Raw genomic sequence first — 20,222 nt, 5'->3', positions numbered from 1 at the left:
TCCCAGCAACCCCCTCCCCCTTGTTTATGCTATAACCTGCAGCAAGTTCCTTTGATTGAAACAGCTGTTTTTGTTGCATCAAACTTCCAGGGACACTACATCTTTAGAACAACTCAGAATGGTTAAAATACCGTGTCGGATTATGTTTATAACACAAAGTTAACATACACCAGTTTATCATGTGGTTATCAATGGTGTCCAGTGTTGTCAAAGCCAACAACCCTCCTTTCTCTGCCTGCATTTGGAATCTATAGATATTATAATTTATGATAAGTACATAATTTATATAATTATAATTTGAATATCCATTTACCACTCTGTGATTTCATTCGGCCATCACAGATGTTGTTCAACGCAAACTCTCTCTGTTTTTAACATTATTTTGATTTCCATCCCACAGGCAAGGAATATTTTGGTCCACCCTGAGCAATTCTCATTAGAAAATGGTCTACTCACACCAACCTTCAAGAACAAGAGACCGGCATTCGAAAAGAAATTTGCAGAGGAGTTAGAAACTCTCTATGCAGATAGCAGCTAGGTGTCGGCAGTTTAGTGGATAGCAGGGTGAAGGGTAGAACCTAGGAGGATGTCGTCTCTCACCAGACTGGTGGTCAATTCCATCTGCTGCAAAGATGATGATTTTATACCCATTCTCTTGTAATGGTGACGCCGTGGTCATGGAAACCGTTTGGTCTTGAGGTTTACAGAGGAGCTGGTTTCAACATTAAATTACAACCTATCGGAAGAAAGAGTGCTTAGGGCTTTAAACGGTGATGTGAGTACCTCAAACGTACAGGAAGGAAACGTCTGGAAACCAGAATGTTGTTGTCTGGTGAAGATCAGAGAATATAATGTATTTTGGTTTGGTTTGGAACCCACAAAAAATGTGATAGAAAATAACCCATGTAAGGTTATAGTCACGATGTAAGGATAACATTGGGTCTTGTATGGATCTAATTCTAACTGCTAAGAATGTTAACATTCATGGTTTTCATAATTTATGAAATAATGATACCTGCATGAATCTTATACGGCAGTGGTTGTCCGTGCCACAAGAAACAGATTCTTCCATTTTGGTGTGTAACTGTATAGGTCTCAGTAAATATACTTCATTCAACTATTTAACCTAACTAAAAATCAGAATTAGTTCATTCCTTGAATAATGTTCTAAAACAAGTCACTTAATATAGTTTCACCACCTATTTCATTGACTCTGTTAACCATACACTAAGCTGCTGCACACTAAAGAGACAATTTCTTTTCTTTTCTACTGTCTTGACTTGTTATATAAAGCATGATTTGTTTCCAAGGTGATGACAAAGTCATTATAAAGTCAAGGCATAATTTGAATGAATTAAACATTGAAATGTTTCTGAAGTACAAAGAAGAAACTGTCGTATGATATGTCATGAAACACCCATTTCTGCCTCCCCCCCCAAAAAAAAAAAAAATATTTTCACATATTTCAAACTTTTGTGACTATGCAAGTGATGTGTATATATTTGCAAACTGCAATAACATGAGCCAAGACTTGTAGTCCAAAATTGTATGAAAATGTGAAAATTGCAGTTTAATAGTGTATAGTCATTTGACCTGTTTTTTTTTTTATGGGTGTTTTGGGTTTTTTTTTAGTCTTTTGTTTTCTTTCACTAGTGGTGTTATTACATTCATTAGTAACTGTTAGCATTAAACAGGATATTAGAATATTTGGTGTCATATGTAAACAAATTGTGCAGCCTTCAATGTAGTGGGCGATATCGTAGACAATTAGCAAATTAGGGACAGGAGTTGATGGTAAAGTAGATGGTATGACATATCTCACATGGGTGTTACATCAAAATATTCCAAAACATTGTATTAACATGGTTCTCAAGTTTTGTGACTCTGGTGTCACATTCATATAGATAAGCCAAGTCAAGTTATCTATCATTCTGTTTAAATGTGTATCAAACACCGGACCATAATACCGGTATCGTTGCTAAACCTATGCATTTATATCTCGGTTTATAACAGACACAGGTCGACATGCGAGTATCTGGGCTGTAAAGTACGTAACTCGAACAATCAAGTCCGTAGTAACGTAAAACAGGGCAGAGGCTACTGCTCCATTTTTCTCGCTATCATATTCTCGGCTTCGCGCGAAACAATTCAACTTGTTTTGCTTTTCTAGGCTAATTCACAGTTTGACAAATTTTAAGAACGATTGATTTTGAAAGCTTGAAAAATGTTTGATGTACAAGTAGGAAGTATACAAAGAGTAATTTGCACACTGCTGTGAAATGTATCAAAACTAATATATAAACAGGAAAGAAAACAACCAAATGTATCACGGGTTGTTCTCACATTTGTCCTCACCAAATTTAATTATCCTGGTGATATATAATACTGTTTTACTGTACGTATATAAGAGTTAATGTTTTGTACTGAGAGATGTATACCACACAGCCGTCCTAACCTGTTACCCTTGAGTGTACGTGTCTTTTTGTATCTTTCCCCAATCGGCATAAATTTGATTGGTATTGTTCTTTCATCTCATCCAGCAGCCCTCCACTTGGCCCTCTCTCCCTTCTCCTCTTTTTGTTCTGGTTTAGATTGTTTTATTATTTTATGAGTTTATTTTTGGAGTGGTGTTGGCCTAGTTCTTTGCAATATTAAAACCTTTGTAGATCTGCATGTAACCAATTTGGTTTATTTTTGGCCGGTGGTTAGGCTGTATAAGTTTCACAATTAATCTCTCTTTTCTTCTTTCGTTTTCTTGTTTGGATTACGTGGACGTCTTATACCGGCGAGGAATCAAGCAACCAATTGGCTTTAGTCTGCTTTTGTTTACAAATCTCAGACCTTTAACCCATCTTGTAATTGGTGCCAGAGGAAGGGACCAAAACTACATTACGGTTGTATTGAGTCAGCAAACTTTCCATCATCTTCTGCTTTTGTCAGGAAATATGCACAGTAAAGGTACTGTCCCTGTAGCCAATTAAAATATGTAATAAAACAAAAGGAAGGTAGACTGCCTTTAATTGATTCCGTTAATAGTCTGTTTGTTACTCTTTCTGATATTTACATTCATTCACGTACTGGAGAAATGTTTATAAATTAGTTAATGTATATAGTTTGTTAAAGTTCTGCTTTAATCAATCACGTAACATTCCTTTATTTTCTGAGGGCCAACTAGCCAGTATGACTCATGTAGGTAGTTTATGAAAACTATACAATCTATCAATTATACTCTTGTGAGCTGTACAAACGTCAAGATATTGACCTACTATTCTGTATGTCAGTACGTCTATATTCTTTAAATTTCATGTCCCAGTGCACATTACAACACAACGTCTACCTCAGGGCTTCAGGCAGTGCATGTACCTGGCTGATTACAGTAAATATGTAGAGTGTAATTGATACAAAATGTCTGCCAAGCTATATAACAGTTGTAAATATTACTCATAGCAACAGTCAGTGTAATATATAGCATGGTGACCCTCCTCCTATTAAGCCTGGATTCTAGTAGCATTTGAATCTTGTGAGCTATTTACCCTTTCATCGGCTACGATCACATGTAGCATCTGTTCTGTTTGGGATATTGTAAATACATCACATGCAGATATAACATGTTCATGGTCACATGTCAATCCCAGATCAAATTTTAAGTGGTGTCAGTTTCTGTGCCAGGGTTGTTTACTTTGGCAAACGGATGGATCATCGTTGTATATTTGCTCTATGATTAAATTCGTTTGATGTTTATCATAAAACAAAATCATATGAATTATACTACGCACAAATATAAGCAAATTTCAGGAGAGAAATCGAACAAAACGACCAAAATATTGGGTTTGTAGTTCGATATTTAAGATTCATTTATAGTAATGTCTGTCGTATTTGTGTGAGACTGATTTGTGTATGATTCAAAGGATTTGGGACTTTGAGAAGTGCCCACTGCTGTAAAGATCACTATGTATTAAATTTAGTTTAAAATTTTCAATGGAGTGAATGAGAAGAAATTTCATATAGTATCTGTAAAGCCAGTTCTTGATGAGGGACGACAGTCTCTCGTCTTAATCTACATATGAGTATGTTTGACGTGAATATTCACTACAATTTATTAGCATATATGTATATGTGGTTGTATTCAGATATCCTTTGTCATTGACTATGTGAACCAATATACCGTTAAGTGTTACTTATAAAGTACTTGCCAAATATATTTAATTCTATCTTTTGGGGCCCTAGACTAGCAACAAATTTGAATTGGGTTCTTAATTGACGATTCACCTTTTCTCTAATATGTAACCCGTACACAGTAAAGTACACAGTATGAGTTATGTATGATAGTCCTTGCTGGATCATACACAGCTCTCACAAATGGTTGATATGCCAAAGCTATTCCAGCATCTCATTTCTATAGATTGAATCTACAGACATTTTGTCTTATTTGCACAATGTGTTGACACTATGCCTGATGAAGGGCGAGGGGAAGAGGGGGGGGGTAGCAGGTCTGGACTGGTACAGGTCAGGGGTCCTGGTCAATTAGTGGCCCATGTTAACATGTGATGAAGAATGTTTTCATCATAGAATTAAGATGAAAGAAAAGACTTTAAAGAGGAGACCAGGTGGTGACATATATTTGTCGCCATGGCCTAACCTGTCTCTTCTGGATGCCTCTGGTGCATTTCTCACTAAATAGTAATAATAATAAATGCAAATTTATATAGCGCCAATATCCAGAGGAAAACCAATGCTCATGGCACTAGTGCTCAGGAAAGGCAGTCAAAAATAGATAAGTTTTGAGTCTGTTTTTTGAAAATGTTAACGTTGGGTGCCGACTTGATGTGCAGTGGAAGTGAGTTCCAAAGAGTAGGAGCGGCATTATAGATCAATCTTTGACCAAATGACTTGAGCTTCCACTTAGGTACATGGAGCAGTAGCTGATTTGAGGATCGGAGAGAGCGGGTGGTGGTCTTCTGACTGATTATGCTACTCATGTATTCTGGTGCTAATCCATGCAGGGCTTTGTTGTGGTAAGGGTTGCCGTATCGGGATGCGCCAACATCATCATGGGTGTGGAACGCAGACTGGAATCTCATTGAGAAAATGTTATCACATCCACGGTGACCCTCTGTAGAATAATAGGGGATCAGTTGGCTGGTTGGCTGATCAGGGGATCAGATCAAGGGATCAGTTGACTGGTGTGTGGCAGGATTAGGATTAGGGAGCGCACTATACTAATACCACTGATTAGAGGTCCGGTAGTGTATGTACATGGATCAGCCAACCACAGGCATTATAAATGCATTACTGCTCGTGGGGGGGTGGGGAGGGGGCTTGGCATGACATCATCGAAAGACTAAAGAATGTAACGGTGAAGCCATGTGTGCCATATGGCAACACCTGATGGTGAAACCATACGACTTTTGTGTTTTCACTTCATTGTTATTTGATATAAATTTTGGGTTTACAGGGTTTACCGCTTTTTGACTGTTATTTTCATCCATACTACTGGAATATTAGCCAGTGTGTGTGTCACTTTCCATATAGTGTGTGGCATACCTACTTAAAGCAAACATTTTAAGTTGCTCTTATCCAAGAAAAGAAAATTATATAATCAGTAACCAATTTTTGATGATCAATTTAATTGTTTTATGAATATAATCTATATTCAAAAATAAATGGTGCAGGGCTTTCAATCCAATTTTGTCCGAAATAGTTTCTTGTGTGGTCTTTGTTTTATATCTCTCAATGTCTGATTTGCTTTAAGTAGCAGGGTTAAAGAAAATAAGGAATCGAAGGATGTTTGTCTCCGACTGTCAGAAATTGCAGAACTGAACAGCTTACAAAACAAAAAAAACTCGTAGATTAGTTAAAATTAAAAATAAGCTTTCTTTTGTAAGTTTCAAACATCAATCTTGCAGGACAATCTGTTTTTGTGTGTTTTTTTTTACACTGTAAAGCGTGATTTGTGAAATCAAATATTAAAAAAAAATACTTCTGGAACTTCATTGCCTGCACCCGGTCAGTGCGTTATATTGATGTAGAGACACAAAACGAAAAATTTAAGTGAAGTGTTGGTTAGAGGTTTATGATGACACTTTTCCGTTTACATGTTAAGCTCACTTAACAGCGATTGATCTGACCATGCAACTTTAAATTTCCTGATGTTTTAACTCCCTTAAATTTCACTGATATCCTTATGCCAGGCGCGTAGCCAGGAATTTGCCAAGGGAGGGGCGAAACTGTAGATTCGGCATTGCAAACTATCTAAGCGTAGCGCCACCATGATTGACGCGTAGCGTACAAGAAAATTTTGGCTGATAATGCCTCCCAGATCGCTGGAAATGGCACTTCCCAGGCCTTGTAAGTTGCATCTATATACATTTTCTCTTTTGAAAATATTAGCGATATCATAAAAACATTTAAAAATAATTAAAAATATGCTCAAGGGGGGGGGCGGCCTGCCCCCTTCGCCCCCCCCCCTCTTGGCTACGCGCCTGCCTTATGCAAGCTACTTCATCACTCGGGTTGTATTTTGCATGGAATTTGACAGATTAAATATCTTCATAAGTAAAACCGTTCTTGCTTTGCATTCCATGTTTGACCTTATATATATATATATATAATCGAATATATATTCGAATCCCGGTGGAGGCTGGAAGTTCTTCCACTGTTCTTGATTTTCCAACTCATTACGATTTTCATTTATATATATATATATATATATATATATATATATATATATATATATATATATATATATAAATATTTACATATACATATATACATATATATATATACACACATATATAGGAAATGTCAATTTTAGGCGCACATCTAAAATGGGAGAAGTGAAGAAAACACCGAAAAGAAAAGTACCGTATGAAAACGGATGGAAAAAAAAGAAGAAACCTCATAGTAAGATTATGATATCATAAAAGTCAAATGCGTGACTTATGAAAGGGTTAATTGTGATTAATATCCGGAGGAAGGATATTTGAGTTGAAACAATTAAAATCGTGATGTTAACAAAAACATCCTGATTTGCTTTTTTTTTAAGCCTAAAACATTGCAGACTATATCTAAAATGTGTAACATCATCACCATTGTTGTCAAATATGCTGGAAAGTCAATTAATGGTCACCCGATATTTAAGAATCAGTTTACTTCCTGGACACCAAAAGCATTGTTTTGACTGCGCTTGCACGTTTACACCAAGAGCACTAGTCTGGATGAAATGCGGAGAAAGAGTATTCAGTTCCAAATTTAAATTTAATTCTAGCATGCTAATACACTGGAGCCAAGACTCATGACCTATACGGTCATTCATTGTGTTGTTCGCTGCTCCAATGAACTGTTGGTATCTTACACCATCAAGTGGATATCAAGACAGTTCGTCATGAGAGTCAGATAAAGAAATTGGTGGCAGCAAACTGCCAGACAAGATCAAACTCTAGTCATACTTAGGCTATACAGATTGAGTAATATGCATGGTAGGCTATATAGATTGAGTAATATGCACGGTATGGACCGTTTAAATAGTACTCAAACACATAAGGCCTTAAGGGTCCACCTACCCGATTAGGGCAAGATTGTCGCCGAATTTTGTTTTTCTTTATTTCTATTTTTTAAATTTACTTTAAGGGTTGTCTATGTAGAACTTCTTCCCCTACATGAACCCGATAGCTAAAATGCTACATAGGGAAAATACTAGTAACATCGCTGCACTCGCTGGTCGATCGGCACTATCCGGAGTCGTTTCCGGATTTTCGGTGGACACTTTGGGTTCCAGGAATCCATTGTCGGCAACAATCCTGGCATATTCCGTAGCGGAATCTTTCTGTGTTCGTGGTCTGGCGGGATCGCTGAAATCGACGTAGTGTAGCCCGAATCTTTCAGAATAGCCAGAAGCCCATTCGAAGTTATCCATGAGTGACCAAGCAGTGTAACATTTCACATTAACGTTGTCGAGACGAACAGCTGAAAAAAATAGAAGTTTCAAAACTGTCAGGATAAGGCTCACTTATTTCTATAAGAAAAAGTCAAACACCAAAGTAAAGGCCGTGCACAAGAAACCAAAGTTAACGATATAGGGTTGTTTCCATCCACAGTCATAGCCATATTAGCAGAGACTTAGGAAGCTATAAAGAAACAGGGGACAGAAACTCGGTGACCAATCTAGGGGATCCCCACCCCCCCCCCCCCCCGGAACTATATTAATATTGTAAATCATGCCCTGACCCAGATGAGAAATAAAAACAATTCAACATTTTCTAAAAATATTGTTACTATCTCATTATGAAATTTTCGCTGTTTTCTTCCAAGTTTCGACAGCTTTAACCTTCTCGAAACTTCAACCTGCAGTAGTCCTACGGAAATTTTTACTTTTTCTTAACATTTCGACTATTTCACCTGAAAATGTCGAAAATTTGATGTTTCGTTTCTTATACCGAAATTTCGAGAGTAAGTTCATCTCAAAACTTCGGTGACTATTCTATTTCATAATTTCTAGTTTCAATAGCGAAGTTTCGATATTTCATCTCCAAATTACTGCTTTTCTATTCAAAAATTTCGATTACTGTCTCGAAGTTTCGACTATTCTAATTCCAAACTTTCATATAGTATCCTGGAAATTACAAGTTCTCATATCGAGAGTTCTCTCCTTTTGCCCTAAATTGCGACTTGCACTATATTATCAGAGGTTTGCTTAATATCAACTTTTCGTCAATTTTAGGATTAAGAAAGTACAGACTAAAGTGAGGTGGGTTATGAAGGGTACTGTATAGTATAGACCACTAAGAATAACGAAAGGTCCACATGAACTGTTGAAATTTGGGTGCTTCAGATAAAAGTTTGACTTAAAATGTCAACATTTCGACTTTTCATCTAAATTTCGAGACAAACGGTGGAAAATTTGACGTTGTATTTATGAGGTTTATTTTATTGAAAATTTATGATAATTTGTGTACTTGTGATTGAATGAAACGAATGAATGAAACGTCTATCGTGGAACGCATACCTATAGTTACAAGAGTATGGGAGGTGAAACTGCCCATTCCCTCACTCCCCGTCATCGACTTTTCAAAGTGAGAAAAACGTCCCTCTCGTCCCCACTCCCCCTACCCTGTTCCTGCCAAGAAATGTTATATCCAACCCCCTTGCATATGACGTATGAAGCAAGTTGAAGAGGTTGGGTGAGGTTAATCGATAAGATACTAACGCATTGAATGAGAGAGAGATAAGTAGAGAAGAAGAGAGAGATGGAGAGAGGGGCATGTAGAGGGGGAGGGGGTAAGAAAGAGAGTATACCATCTAACCTTTAAGGACCTCGTTGATGTAACCTTGGTAGTATTGAACCCTGGTGGTGTCATCCAGATTATCGGTATCATCGGTGGAGATTCCATTCTCGGTGATGTAAATAGGGATGTCGTCTCCGTACTCATTTTTTATCTTATTCAGCAAGTTACGGAGCCCCCAAGGTACGGGACGCAGCCATCCCGATCCAGAGGTCGGCCAGCTTTCGTCCTGCCAGGTGATGATATCCCTGTCTTTGTAATAGCTGACGGGTTCCGAGACGTCCACCATACCGGTATCAACGACATAAACAGTGGTGTAATGATTTAGTCCAAAGAAATCGTAGCTGTTCGACAGCATTGCCTTTTGCTCTTCGGTAAAAGATGGAAGGCGGGACTGATTCAGTCCGACGGCATCACTTTTAAAGTCCACTTTTTCTCGCATAACTTCAGGGTAGTCACCCGTCTTGAAGATTGGACTAGCGAACCATCCAAGCATAAACTGGAAACCCCTGTCGGCCGCGTCGACACTGGTTTGATTGCTGGGGTCATAGGGTTCGAAGTGATCGCAGTTTAATGTGATACCAATGACGCCTTCCTGCGTGCCAAAAAATAATAAGAATAATAATGAAAATATAAAACATTTAAAGTGTAGGTGTATCATATTTCCAGGGTTATATTTTCCTCTTTGGGGGCCCTGGGCCCACCATGCATGACTCCAACCCAAGAAATCCCAGATGTGCGGTTTCCTTGTTTCTAATATGTCATGGTCTTGATCTACTCAACCGTCGCTCTGGAGATAAATAAATAGCCTGCTGAAAATTCGGTATTCCCTACGTGACGTTGAACCCACTACTCCCAATCCCACCCCACCGCTCCCCGCCCCTGCCAACCGTTTATAAAGTACTCAACTGCGACACTGTGGTGCATATATGTTAAAACCTTTAAGTTAATTATTACTGATTCTAATTCTTTTGGCAAAAACAATTTCCAATATTTATCCAAGTACTCGATGTTAAAGCCCCAATATGCATTCAATCTGGACGGTCAAAACAATCTATTTCCAGTATTATTGTATTTTGTAGTAAACAAACACACAATCACGATGGTGTACTCCCCCACCCCCCCCCCCCCCACCCCCCCCCCCAAAAAAAACCATGGGCCCATTCGCAGAGCCTCGAGCGAATGAAAACATTAAGGTAAGACAAAGATGGCGCAATTCTTTGTAAATGTTTTGGGCGAGATGAAAGCATTAATTGGACGCAAGCTTTCAACTCGACCAAAACAATAACAGAGGCTTTCAACTCGACCAAAACAATAACAGAGGACGGGACACTTTTCGTTTTGGTTTGAAGTTTTCATTCTCTCGATCTCTGCAAATGAACACATGGTTTAGGGAAAACGTACGTTGTAATGATATTGTGATTATTGTTTACTATACAATAGTGCCAAAATCGATTGTTGATTGAGGGATCGGTTAGTTCGTGTTATACCGGTTATGTATGATGGGGTTTACAGAAGAATTTCATGAAGCAATTAAATGTCTCAGTGATGGGAATGGCGTAAAGTTCACTGCAACTATAATATTCTAGTTGAAGCTTCAACGTGATTGAGTGAACTATTTGATATATAAAGTAGACATGCGCCTCGAGGGGTGGGGAAATTTCTGATCTATCAAGACGTTAATTTAATAAAGTGAAGAAAACAAAAAAATAATAACTCTGTAAAGATTAAGATTACATATATCGTTAATATTCACAAAGAAATCGAAGCCAAACTGAACATTTTTGCCGGCATATACAGTAACAATACCTGTGTTCCACGGAAACTTGTATTATACGTTTGATACGAGAGCGCATGCGCCAATAGGAGGTTGTGTGCCGATATATAAACCCTCTCATCCTCTAAGCCGTTGATACCAGGAGCAAATCTTCCCTCGCCATATCCAAGAACAGTGATGACCCACGGTTCGTTGAAAGTGATCCAAAACTGAACCCGATCACCAAATTGTTCAAAGCAGTATTTAGAATAGTTGTTGAAAAGTTCTGGGAAACCATCGAACAGAAATCCACCCATGTCTTCGATGTCCTGGGGTAAGTCCCAGTGATAGAGGGTGACCTGAGGGGTTATCCCATTCTCCAAAAGGGCATCGATGAGGTTGTTATAGTATTGAAGCCCTGCTTCACTCGGATTGTCGATGGTACCATTCGGTAAGAGACGAGACCAAGAGAGTGAAAATCTGTAATACTTTACACCCATGTTAGAGATCAGACTCACGTCCGTCTCATATCTGAAAATAATATTAACATTTTAACATTGTTAGTGGAGGATAATGTCAAAGTTAATTGTTGGTTTTCTGTTCCTCACATTGCGTAAACATATTTTAGTTGACTGACTATTTAGGGGATACGGTATGTCCCGTCATGATAACACGAGTGTAATTACCTAAAGCTGGTATAATTGCAGGTCACCAGGCCCTAACGAGAGGTGGATCGGGAGGCTACATACGGGAGACCCGGGGGGACTGGTGAGGGGGGGGGGACGGGGGATAAAGGATGTATTGTTATTGTCATACAAGAATCTGTTGACATTATCCATCTGTACCATTGAAATATGAAGGCTTCAAAAGGGGTGCTCCGACTTGGTCTAAATATACGGCTCTGGTTCTTGTCGCCTTTCATCGGGCCTACCACTTCATATAACGATAACAATTTCTGTCCGGATTTTCACATGCAAAGTAAGCTATGCATATAGGGTTTGTTATTTTCATTTCTTAGTTAAGTAAATGTTATATATATGGTTATGAATTGATTGTTTTGAAGAATAGCTAATTCTCTAGAAGGAAGTAACATATACTTTGTCACTTTATTAATATTGCTATATTATATATATATATATATATATATATATATATATATACATACATATATATATATATATATATATATATATATATATAATATATATATATATAATATAATATAAAATAATATTAAGAATAGATACAACAAATTTTCGGACACCCTGGTCCTTCGTCAGGTGTAAAAATAGTGATTGAAATCACGTCAGTCTACCGTAAGCCCCAGACTGCTCAAAGTGCTTGGACCCGGAAAGAAAAGTCATATCCTTATTGAGACTATTACAGTGTGAACGCACTTTAAGGATTCGATTCGATATATAGTTTGTCTGCGTGTTTGATTGTTATTGTAAACATATTTTGTTTCTTTGTGATTATAATTATAATAGGGAGAAGTAGAAGAAGAACAAAATGAACTGTTCAAACGAAACTGCAACAGCGATATTACATGTGCTGTTATTATATAAATGTATATAGGTAACTATAGTCGTTATATAAGCAACATCAAGGTTCACGGGGTGAGACGTGAGACCTTTACTTATGTGTGTACAGTGCACGGTTTCTTTGTACTTTGACCTGATAGCGCAATATTGGTTCTATGACTTATACTGTGGATATTCATGTTACTGTCAACAGAAAAGACTCATTCAGCTAATAATTCATTTTTTCCTGCTTATCTGCATTCGTTGAGCTCAAAATAACAAAGTTAATCATTGCGTTACAAAACGTATTCCAGGCGGAATTTGTATCGATGTCTGATCGCGATAGTCAAATAAACTTTGAACAGATGTGAAGAGGTTATTTAATCTGAAAGCTATGCGCGGTTTAATTATCTATAGAACTGTTTATTAGAACTAAGAACTGTTTATTATTATAAGGCGGATATTATAATCGAGACTTTATCTTTGAGTCACATATACGGACAACAACTGATAGCCGAGCAAAGGTAAGTATCTTATCGAAGCAGGAAATATTGCATAGTGTCTTCATTTTGAACGACTTGCTGAAAATCTTGTAAGTGTAAAGAAACTTATGTTCGACATCGTCGGGATAACCCACTAACCTCCAGTCTTACGAAAGAGCTTCACAGAAAGGATTGTTTGATATTCCACCCACCCCAGTCCCAACTGGCGGACAGGATATTACACACACACATGCACAATCCTAGTGTACAGTACATTAATATATAACATGCATATGTACATGCGGTCACAACCTACACTGCATGTCGAAAATTCTTCAACATTGTCTCAAACATGGCAAACTATAACATTTGGCATTTAAACACCTTTCCGTTTAACCAAATTTCTCAAAGGGAGGAAGGAACTCCCCTCCCCCCTTAGACACCTCATCTTGGCGATGTAACCCCCCCCCTTCCCCTCCCCCAGTATAGAAATGTTGGTTGCATGCGTATATGAATCCATGCATTATGTTATTACATGCAACTCACTTTAAATGGAATCCTCATCCTATAAAGATTGATTTTAACTTTAAGTTATTATTATAGTTATGGAAAACAGTGACTTGAAAGTCAAACTTTAATTTTTTTTTAATGATTTCCAGTTTACTTATTTGTTTTGTTTTTTCTTACTAGGAGAAGATATACTTACTTGTTATAGCTATCACATGCTACGTCGCCATTATCATCGTTAACTATGTTACCGGTTTCATGAGAAAATGTATCCCAAATGTTGACTCCTTTACCATCTGCGTCCCATGCTCCTTCGATTTGATAAGATGACGTGGCAGTACTCCACTGAAAGTCCTCGGGAAACGTACCGTAGTAAAAAGCGTCTCTTTCTGTGTCGTTGAATACCTCAGGGTACACAAAATAAGGGTCCTGCGCAACTGACATGTGCAACAGCATGGATAGTAACGCCGGTAGAAAAGCAGTCACCATGGTGACAACAAATCGGTTGCGTGTTTTCTGTCATAGATGAAATTGAAAGTATAGTGAAATGTCCTAACCAGATTCAGTTTTTTCTCAGGGAAAAGTGTAGAATTGTCGTTAGTTTCGACAAATTTTCTGAGCTACTGGCGTAACCACGATTGATATGGCGGGATGGGGTCACTTAAAGCCCCTCACCCTACCCCTCCCCTCCCCCACCCATTTCTTGCAAAAGTAGTAGAATCAGGCTCTTAAAATAATCTGCATCGTTCCCCTCACCTATTTTTTCTTGGACCCACCAAATCTAACATATCCTCCTTTCTAGAACAATGGACATTGTTCTCATATGGGTGCACGTAATTTCTTAGGAACTTATAACATATTGCAGCTATAGTTAGATAAGAAGTTTAAAGATCAATAAAATGTAAAAATGTGTTACTTCTACCACCAAAGACCCCGCCTCTGAACCTAGACCATGTGTGGGTGGGTGTGCGTGTGTGTGTGTTTTCATGATGGTATGTTGATTACAGCACGTGCGTAACCTTTGTCTCCGATATGCATTTACTTCCTCTTTGACAACTCAGTTGTAACGTGAATACCGTGAACCCTTTTTAATGCAACCATGTCGAATGTTCATCAGGGAATAAATGTTTGGAAAGATGATGTCATTTGACGTTTTAAATTTGCAATTGCTCCATTCAGAAATGTGACGTCACACTTAGGGAGTCATTAGCGTCAAGCAAATAGACAAACAATTGCCCCCCCCCCCCCTCTCCCAAATTATCCATGTCCAAAACAATTAGCCTGAAAGATACACAAAGATATACGCTTCTTGAAATGATGAAAACCGCAATGCTTCAACTGGCTTTGATCCCCCCCCCCACCCACCACCCCATGGGCCCTATGGCGGTCACTTGATCACACGTCGACATGACTCCCCCGCCAGTTTGCATTACACACATTCTGTTCCCTCCAAATGTTGCTCTTATTTTGCTGTACCCCACCCTTCCCCAACCCCTTCCCCGCTTCTAAATGCCTGGCGACGCCACTGATAATAGGCCTATAATAAAACGCAGCAGCTTAATGTAAGTACAGTAGTTTATATCCTCAGCTTGACTATAGTGAACATTTTATTTCAGTTTTAGACTGAAAGCGATTATGATAATAATGATAATAATTGATAATAATAATAATAATTTTTTTATTGCTCATTAACAATTATTTGCTGACAATATTTAACCGGGTGTTTTGTACTTTGATCGATGACAATGTTACTTTGTGTTTTAAAAAAAAATATCCGAATGCAAAAACTGTTTATTTTGCTTTCATATATCGCTTTAGTACATTTTGTAGGTATAAATTATGAAACATATTATTGTTGCTAGGATATCGTTATGCACACTGTCCTAACTGCAATAAAACCATTCGTGGCTGCGAGAGATAAAGATAAACTATATGCATGTCATAAGTCTTGAACAATATGGTGTACATTTTTTATGTTTAATGATTAAATTTCATTATTTGATCATTTCCTGTGACCAAACAATTAAGTAAGAAATATAAATCGATACCAACATTGAGCGTACCTTAGCCCGATCAGAAAATAAGGGGCGGGGGGGGGGTGGAAAATACCGAATACGAATTGATATGATGTATATTAGTATTAATTTGATAATTGACCCGGTGATCTTTACAACTCGGAACCGATTCGTATACATCATAGTGACAAAAATGCTATTATTACGTCACTGTAGTACGGTATCTTGCAAAGTCACCTTGCTTTCCATTTAACTATGTGACCTGTTTGTTATGTATCAAGCGCGGGCAATAACCTTCTTAGTGATATGAACCACATCGAATGAATGATTGAACCACTGCGACGTTATCACACAGCATGGCATGCGTGTACCACACCTTGTTTACGAGGACGATATTTCGTTTTGCAAGTTATCTTGCAATATGTACATATATAATATTTACATTTCAATGTAGACGTCTTTCAAGTTAATATTCATTTGATTCTTCCAAGTTAATATGTATTTAATATGACTATACGAGTTGGCAATAATTTTGTGTTTCCATGACTAATATGACCTATTTATAAAGTTCAAACTGTAACGCTTTATCATTCCCCCATTTTATACTACTAGTATTTCAACCTAGTTACAAATTAACATGTTAACACCCACATGCACCCATCGGCCTTTGAGAATGGAATGGACTGGCTTTACGAGGAAGGGGTGTGTGTTCAGGCGGCTACAGCCCCGGGGCCCAGGGTGAAGTTAGGGGTACGAAAAAATATTGGATAAAGAAATAATAATTTCATTCTTATAATATATACCTAAAGAACTATATAATCATTGTCTTCCTGTGTTATAGTCCAAGAAAACAAAAAGTAACAACTTGAGAGACGGTAACTTTTCTATGAGATATTCACCTTTAAAATATGCTGAATTTCTGGTAAGTTATTTTATAGATAAATTGATGATGATGACGTCGGCTTCTCGGTTCAGGCACTACACATAGACGTAGGAGCCTCATTTGATTTGGGGGGGGGGGGGGGGGTTGTAACGACTTGCCCGAAAAATATAACCGAAATTTTTCGCGCGCTCCGCGCGCGTTCCACATGTCAATGTGCGTATCATATAGGTATTCTTCCGTTATTACATCACATGCAATAACGTACAATCATTTTCCGTGTTATTACCCTTCCATATTGGTTATAATTATTGGGGAAGTCGTTACAACAATAATGATAATAATAATAATATATGTTTAACCATTGAAAAATACATTGCAAATTCTTCTTCTTTCAGTAGGTGCCAGTGGCGGAGCTAGGGGTATTGGTCAGGAGGAGAGAATGGTCTGTAGGGGCCCATTCGACACTATCTAAGCGGAGCGCCACCACAGGTTGGCGCGGAGCGTACAGAATTTTTTTTGAGTAAAGATACTCCCTAGATCGCCGTAAATGACCCTTTCCAGGCCTTGCTAATCAGATAAACGAAGAATAAATAGGTGTCATCGCCAATTTTGTCAGAAAATTGCACCAACAAAATGTGACAAATGTCAATAGGTATTTGAGAGCGCAATAAAAAAGTCAATAATCGCGAATAAGTAAAATAAGTAAAAAAGTGGTAAAAAAGCTGAAAAGGGCGCCAGCAGTCCATTTTAGTCCGTCAGGGGGTCATTCGCCCCCTCTGACTGTATGGACGCTCCGCCACTGGTAGGTGCCCAAAAAATTCTCAGCATATTGCCCAAATTTTCACCAAAAAAATTGAAAAACACACTGCAATTTATTATTCTTTCAGTAGGTGCCCGAAAAAATTCTCAGCATATTGCCCAAATTTTCACCAAAAAAATTGAAAAACACACTGCAATTTATTATTCTTTCAGTAGGTGCCCGAAAAAATTCTCAGCATATTGCCCGAATTTTCACCAAAAAAATCGAAAAACACACTGCAAATTATTATTCTTCCAGTAGGTGCCCGAAAAATTCTCAGAATATTGCCCAAATTTTCATCAATAAATATGGTTGGGGGGCTGCAGCCCCCCCCAGCCCCCCCCCCCCCCCCCCGCTTCCTACGCCTATGGCACTACATGATCAATTATGTTAATCCATTGTGTTTTAAGTTCTAATAAACTCGTCAAAAAGCATGTTCTTTTAAATTCATATAAGCAACAGGGTTATCCTTGCACGACATGGCAAAACCATTTGACCTCGAGATATTGTGTAACACATTGTTAACGTATTATTTGAGGTCACACTAGAAATCGCATGTTTTCCCCCATTGAACTATTTCTGCAGTCTTCTTCTAATTTGCATCTGATGAACTGACCTAATGTTAGCCTATGTGTGATAGACTATAAAGTCCAGTCACTTTCATTAACGAACCTCCTCAGCATTCATTTCTCAAACACTACACAAGTGCTGTACAGAAACACGACCCTAAAAAATAATATAGGTTTTCGGAGTGGTCTACAACAAATGAAGCTATTTTACAATGTTTTTTTGGGGGGGTATTCATTGCACCTCTTGATATGTTAAATCGAAACGTATATAATTTATACAAGAAACTAATAATTATTATTAAATAATGAAGTAATTTATTGAACTATTGTTTTATGTCACTTTTGTTATTCAGTATCTAATTTGTTATCCGTAGTAGAGCAAGTTAAGTCGAACTTAATAAACGTTTCGTTGGCCCTATACAATGTGTCAGAAACTGTAGGCCTATATCTTTGACATATTCCTCAAACTTACGGGACAGGTTTAATCACTTTTGCTCGACGATATTATATTAATAGGCCTATCATTCGTATTATTTGTCTACACCAAATTGCAAAGCATTTACAGAAATGGCACAAAATAGAAAATGCTTTCTATTGCCGAAAAACATACCTATTAGCTTATATCGTAAAGAAAAATGTCTTTTTTGAAGAGAGAATATACTTCTTCTGAAATAATAGTGTTTTGGAATCATTATAGAAACGCGTTAATTTCTGGTTTTATATAACATTTTTCCTCATTGTCAAATCACAATTTACTTCATAATGTTAGATTCATAATAATTTTTCCACCTTCTCTAATATTATTACTTTCTCTGGTTTTCTGAAGTGTTGTGACGTTAGTACCGGTCGTATGTGAATATGACAAAAGGGCGATTCCGAGTAAAGTCAGGAAATTTTCGTCAGTACGTGTAAGTAAGAAGTAAAGAATAATGTTATTGTTCCTTAAAAGGAACCTACAGTGCTCACAAGACAAAAAAACATTGACTCGAGTCAAGTGATGCCATTCTGGGGTTGCCGACTCGAGTCGATTATAAAGTTACCAGAGAAATGCGACTCGAGACCTATTCTGTTAATTGAATTGCTTGCTTCAAACACATACTTTGAAAAACATGTTGTGGAAATAATATCATAACTTAACAATATGTATGAACGTTTCTAACGCTGAAAACCTCATTTATTGTTAGTGATTCCTACGACCAAGAATAGCAACCGTTGAGAGACTTACCTTGTAAATAAAATCAGGAATTAAGACAAGTTTTTATAGCTAACTTCCTTAAGTTGAGGTGGTTAAGGCCTTTTCTTCTAACATCAGCTGCGTTATACCTTTGTACTAATAAAGATTAATTGAAACTAACGGTGTATTTATATGTAAACGATTACAATTTAGCGGGACTAAAGTTCAAACCATAGAATGAATTATAATTAACTATGACTATAAGAGAGCTATGACGTGTCACTGAAAGTGGTGGAGTGCCAGCAGTCTCTACTGGGATGGGAGGGTAAACATTTGTAATTTCAAAAACTCACCCTTATAAAATGCAAGTCATGGGCATATTTAGGGGAAATAAAAAGTTTTAGCCCGCCTCTCTCTCTCTTTTCGTTTACATTCCCCCTCTCTAAATTAAAGGTTTCGACTTATGAGTCATGACTTATTATTAGACGTATAAGTAATCGTGTGTGCTGTTTTTTTTTTACCGGAGTCGGCTGGGGGGGGGGGGGGAGCGTTATGATAAGGTAGCAGATTTGCCCCTCCCCACCCTGAGAGTGATGCGGCCTTTTACCGATTTTTAATTGGCCAACAAGTTTCAAATTGTTGTTAAATTACTGATATATGGGCGGATCAATTCAAAGTAGCCCAAAATAAAACATATAGTGTCTCTTACCTTTCTACATAGCGCCCAGTCTGTTCAATACACCACGCTAACTGGTCACTGGCGGATCCAAGGGGGGGCCAACGGGGGCCATGCCCCCCCCCCCCCAAAGGTGAGCCAAAAAGTGTTTCCGAACATCCGCTGAATCATATGATTGGAAATTAAAAAATCGAGAGGAATAGCAGTGGTAGACTAGTCTAAACCTTTACGTTTTCTGGTTTAAAATTAAATGTATGAGCATGAGGATTTACAGTTTATCACCATTTTGCAGTTACAGGCTGGTTGTAAGAAATTTATAACCTATGAAAAATTAAAAAAAATTGAGAAAGATGATCCCAACTTTGTTTTATAAATATTTTAGAAAATTACACCTGGGAAACATTTTTTTTAGAAGTAAATTAACATCAGCATTGTACACTTTTGTCGCACCAAATTGCATCTGAGGCAGCGGCGTAACGCCTATGGGCTCGGACGGGGCAAACCCAGGGGCCCCCGACCAAAGGGGGCCCCCGCTGCACTGATGTACAGAACCTAGAAGA

The 20,222-nt window shown here is 37.8% G+C and overlaps 2 protein-coding genes across 3 annotated transcripts in view; one reads left to right on the top strand and one right to left on the bottom strand.

Annotated features, from left to right (window-relative positions):
• LOC139971654 (long-chain-fatty-acid--CoA ligase 5-like) overlaps nucleotides 1-7,773 on the top strand; it is a 44,760-nt gene extending 36,987 nt beyond the window's left edge. For both annotated transcript variants that reach the window (XM_071978318.1, XM_071978317.1), the window contains exon 19: nucleotides 401-7,773. In XM_071978318.1, the coding sequence (XP_071834419.1) occupies nucleotides 401-538 (138 nt within the window). In that variant the 3' untranslated portion in view covers nucleotides 539-7,773. The remainder of the gene's footprint in view (nucleotides 1-400) is intronic.
• Nucleotides 5,855-19,148, bottom strand: LOC139971655 (cytosolic beta-glucosidase-like). Its single transcript, XM_071978319.1, has 5 exons — nucleotides 19,038-19,148; nucleotides 13,746-14,062; nucleotides 11,091-11,568; nucleotides 9,303-9,876; nucleotides 5,855-7,965 (listed from the first exon to the last, which is right to left on the bottom strand). The coding sequence occupies exons 2-5, from the start codon at nucleotides 14,033-14,035 to the stop codon at nucleotides 7,655-7,657; spliced, it is 1,653 nt and encodes a 550-aa protein (XP_071834420.1). The 5' UTR covers nucleotides 14,036-14,062; nucleotides 19,038-19,148; the 3' UTR covers nucleotides 5,855-7,654.
• Between the last annotated feature and the right edge of the window lie 1,074 nt (nucleotides 19,149-20,222).

The sequence above is a fragment of the Apostichopus japonicus genome, chromosome 8, assembly GCF_037975245.1.
Source record: "Apostichopus japonicus isolate 1M-3 chromosome 8, ASM3797524v1, whole genome shotgun sequence".
Lineage (NCBI taxonomy): Eukaryota > Metazoa > Echinodermata > Holothuroidea > Aspidochirotida > Stichopodidae > Apostichopus > Apostichopus japonicus.
The sequence above is the reverse complement of the archived record's forward strand: the minus strand, read 5'-3'. Positions and strand labels throughout refer to the sequence as shown.

What these genes read in the sequence shown, in the direction of transcription:
- LOC139971655 (XM_071978319.1), bottom strand. Translation starts at nt 14,035, where the DNA reads ATGGTGACTGCTTTTCTACCGGCGTTACTATCCATGCTGTTGCACATG. An exon ending in GCATGTGATAGCTATAACAA is followed by an intron (nt 11,569 to 13,745) that starts GTAAGTATATCT and finishes TATTATTTTCAG; the next exon opens with ATATGAGACGGACGTGAGTC. An exon ending in CATCAACGAGGTCCTTAAAG is followed by an intron (nt 7,966 to 9,302) that starts GTTAGATGGTAT and finishes TATTTTTTTCAG; the next exon opens with CTGTTCGTCTCGACAACGTT.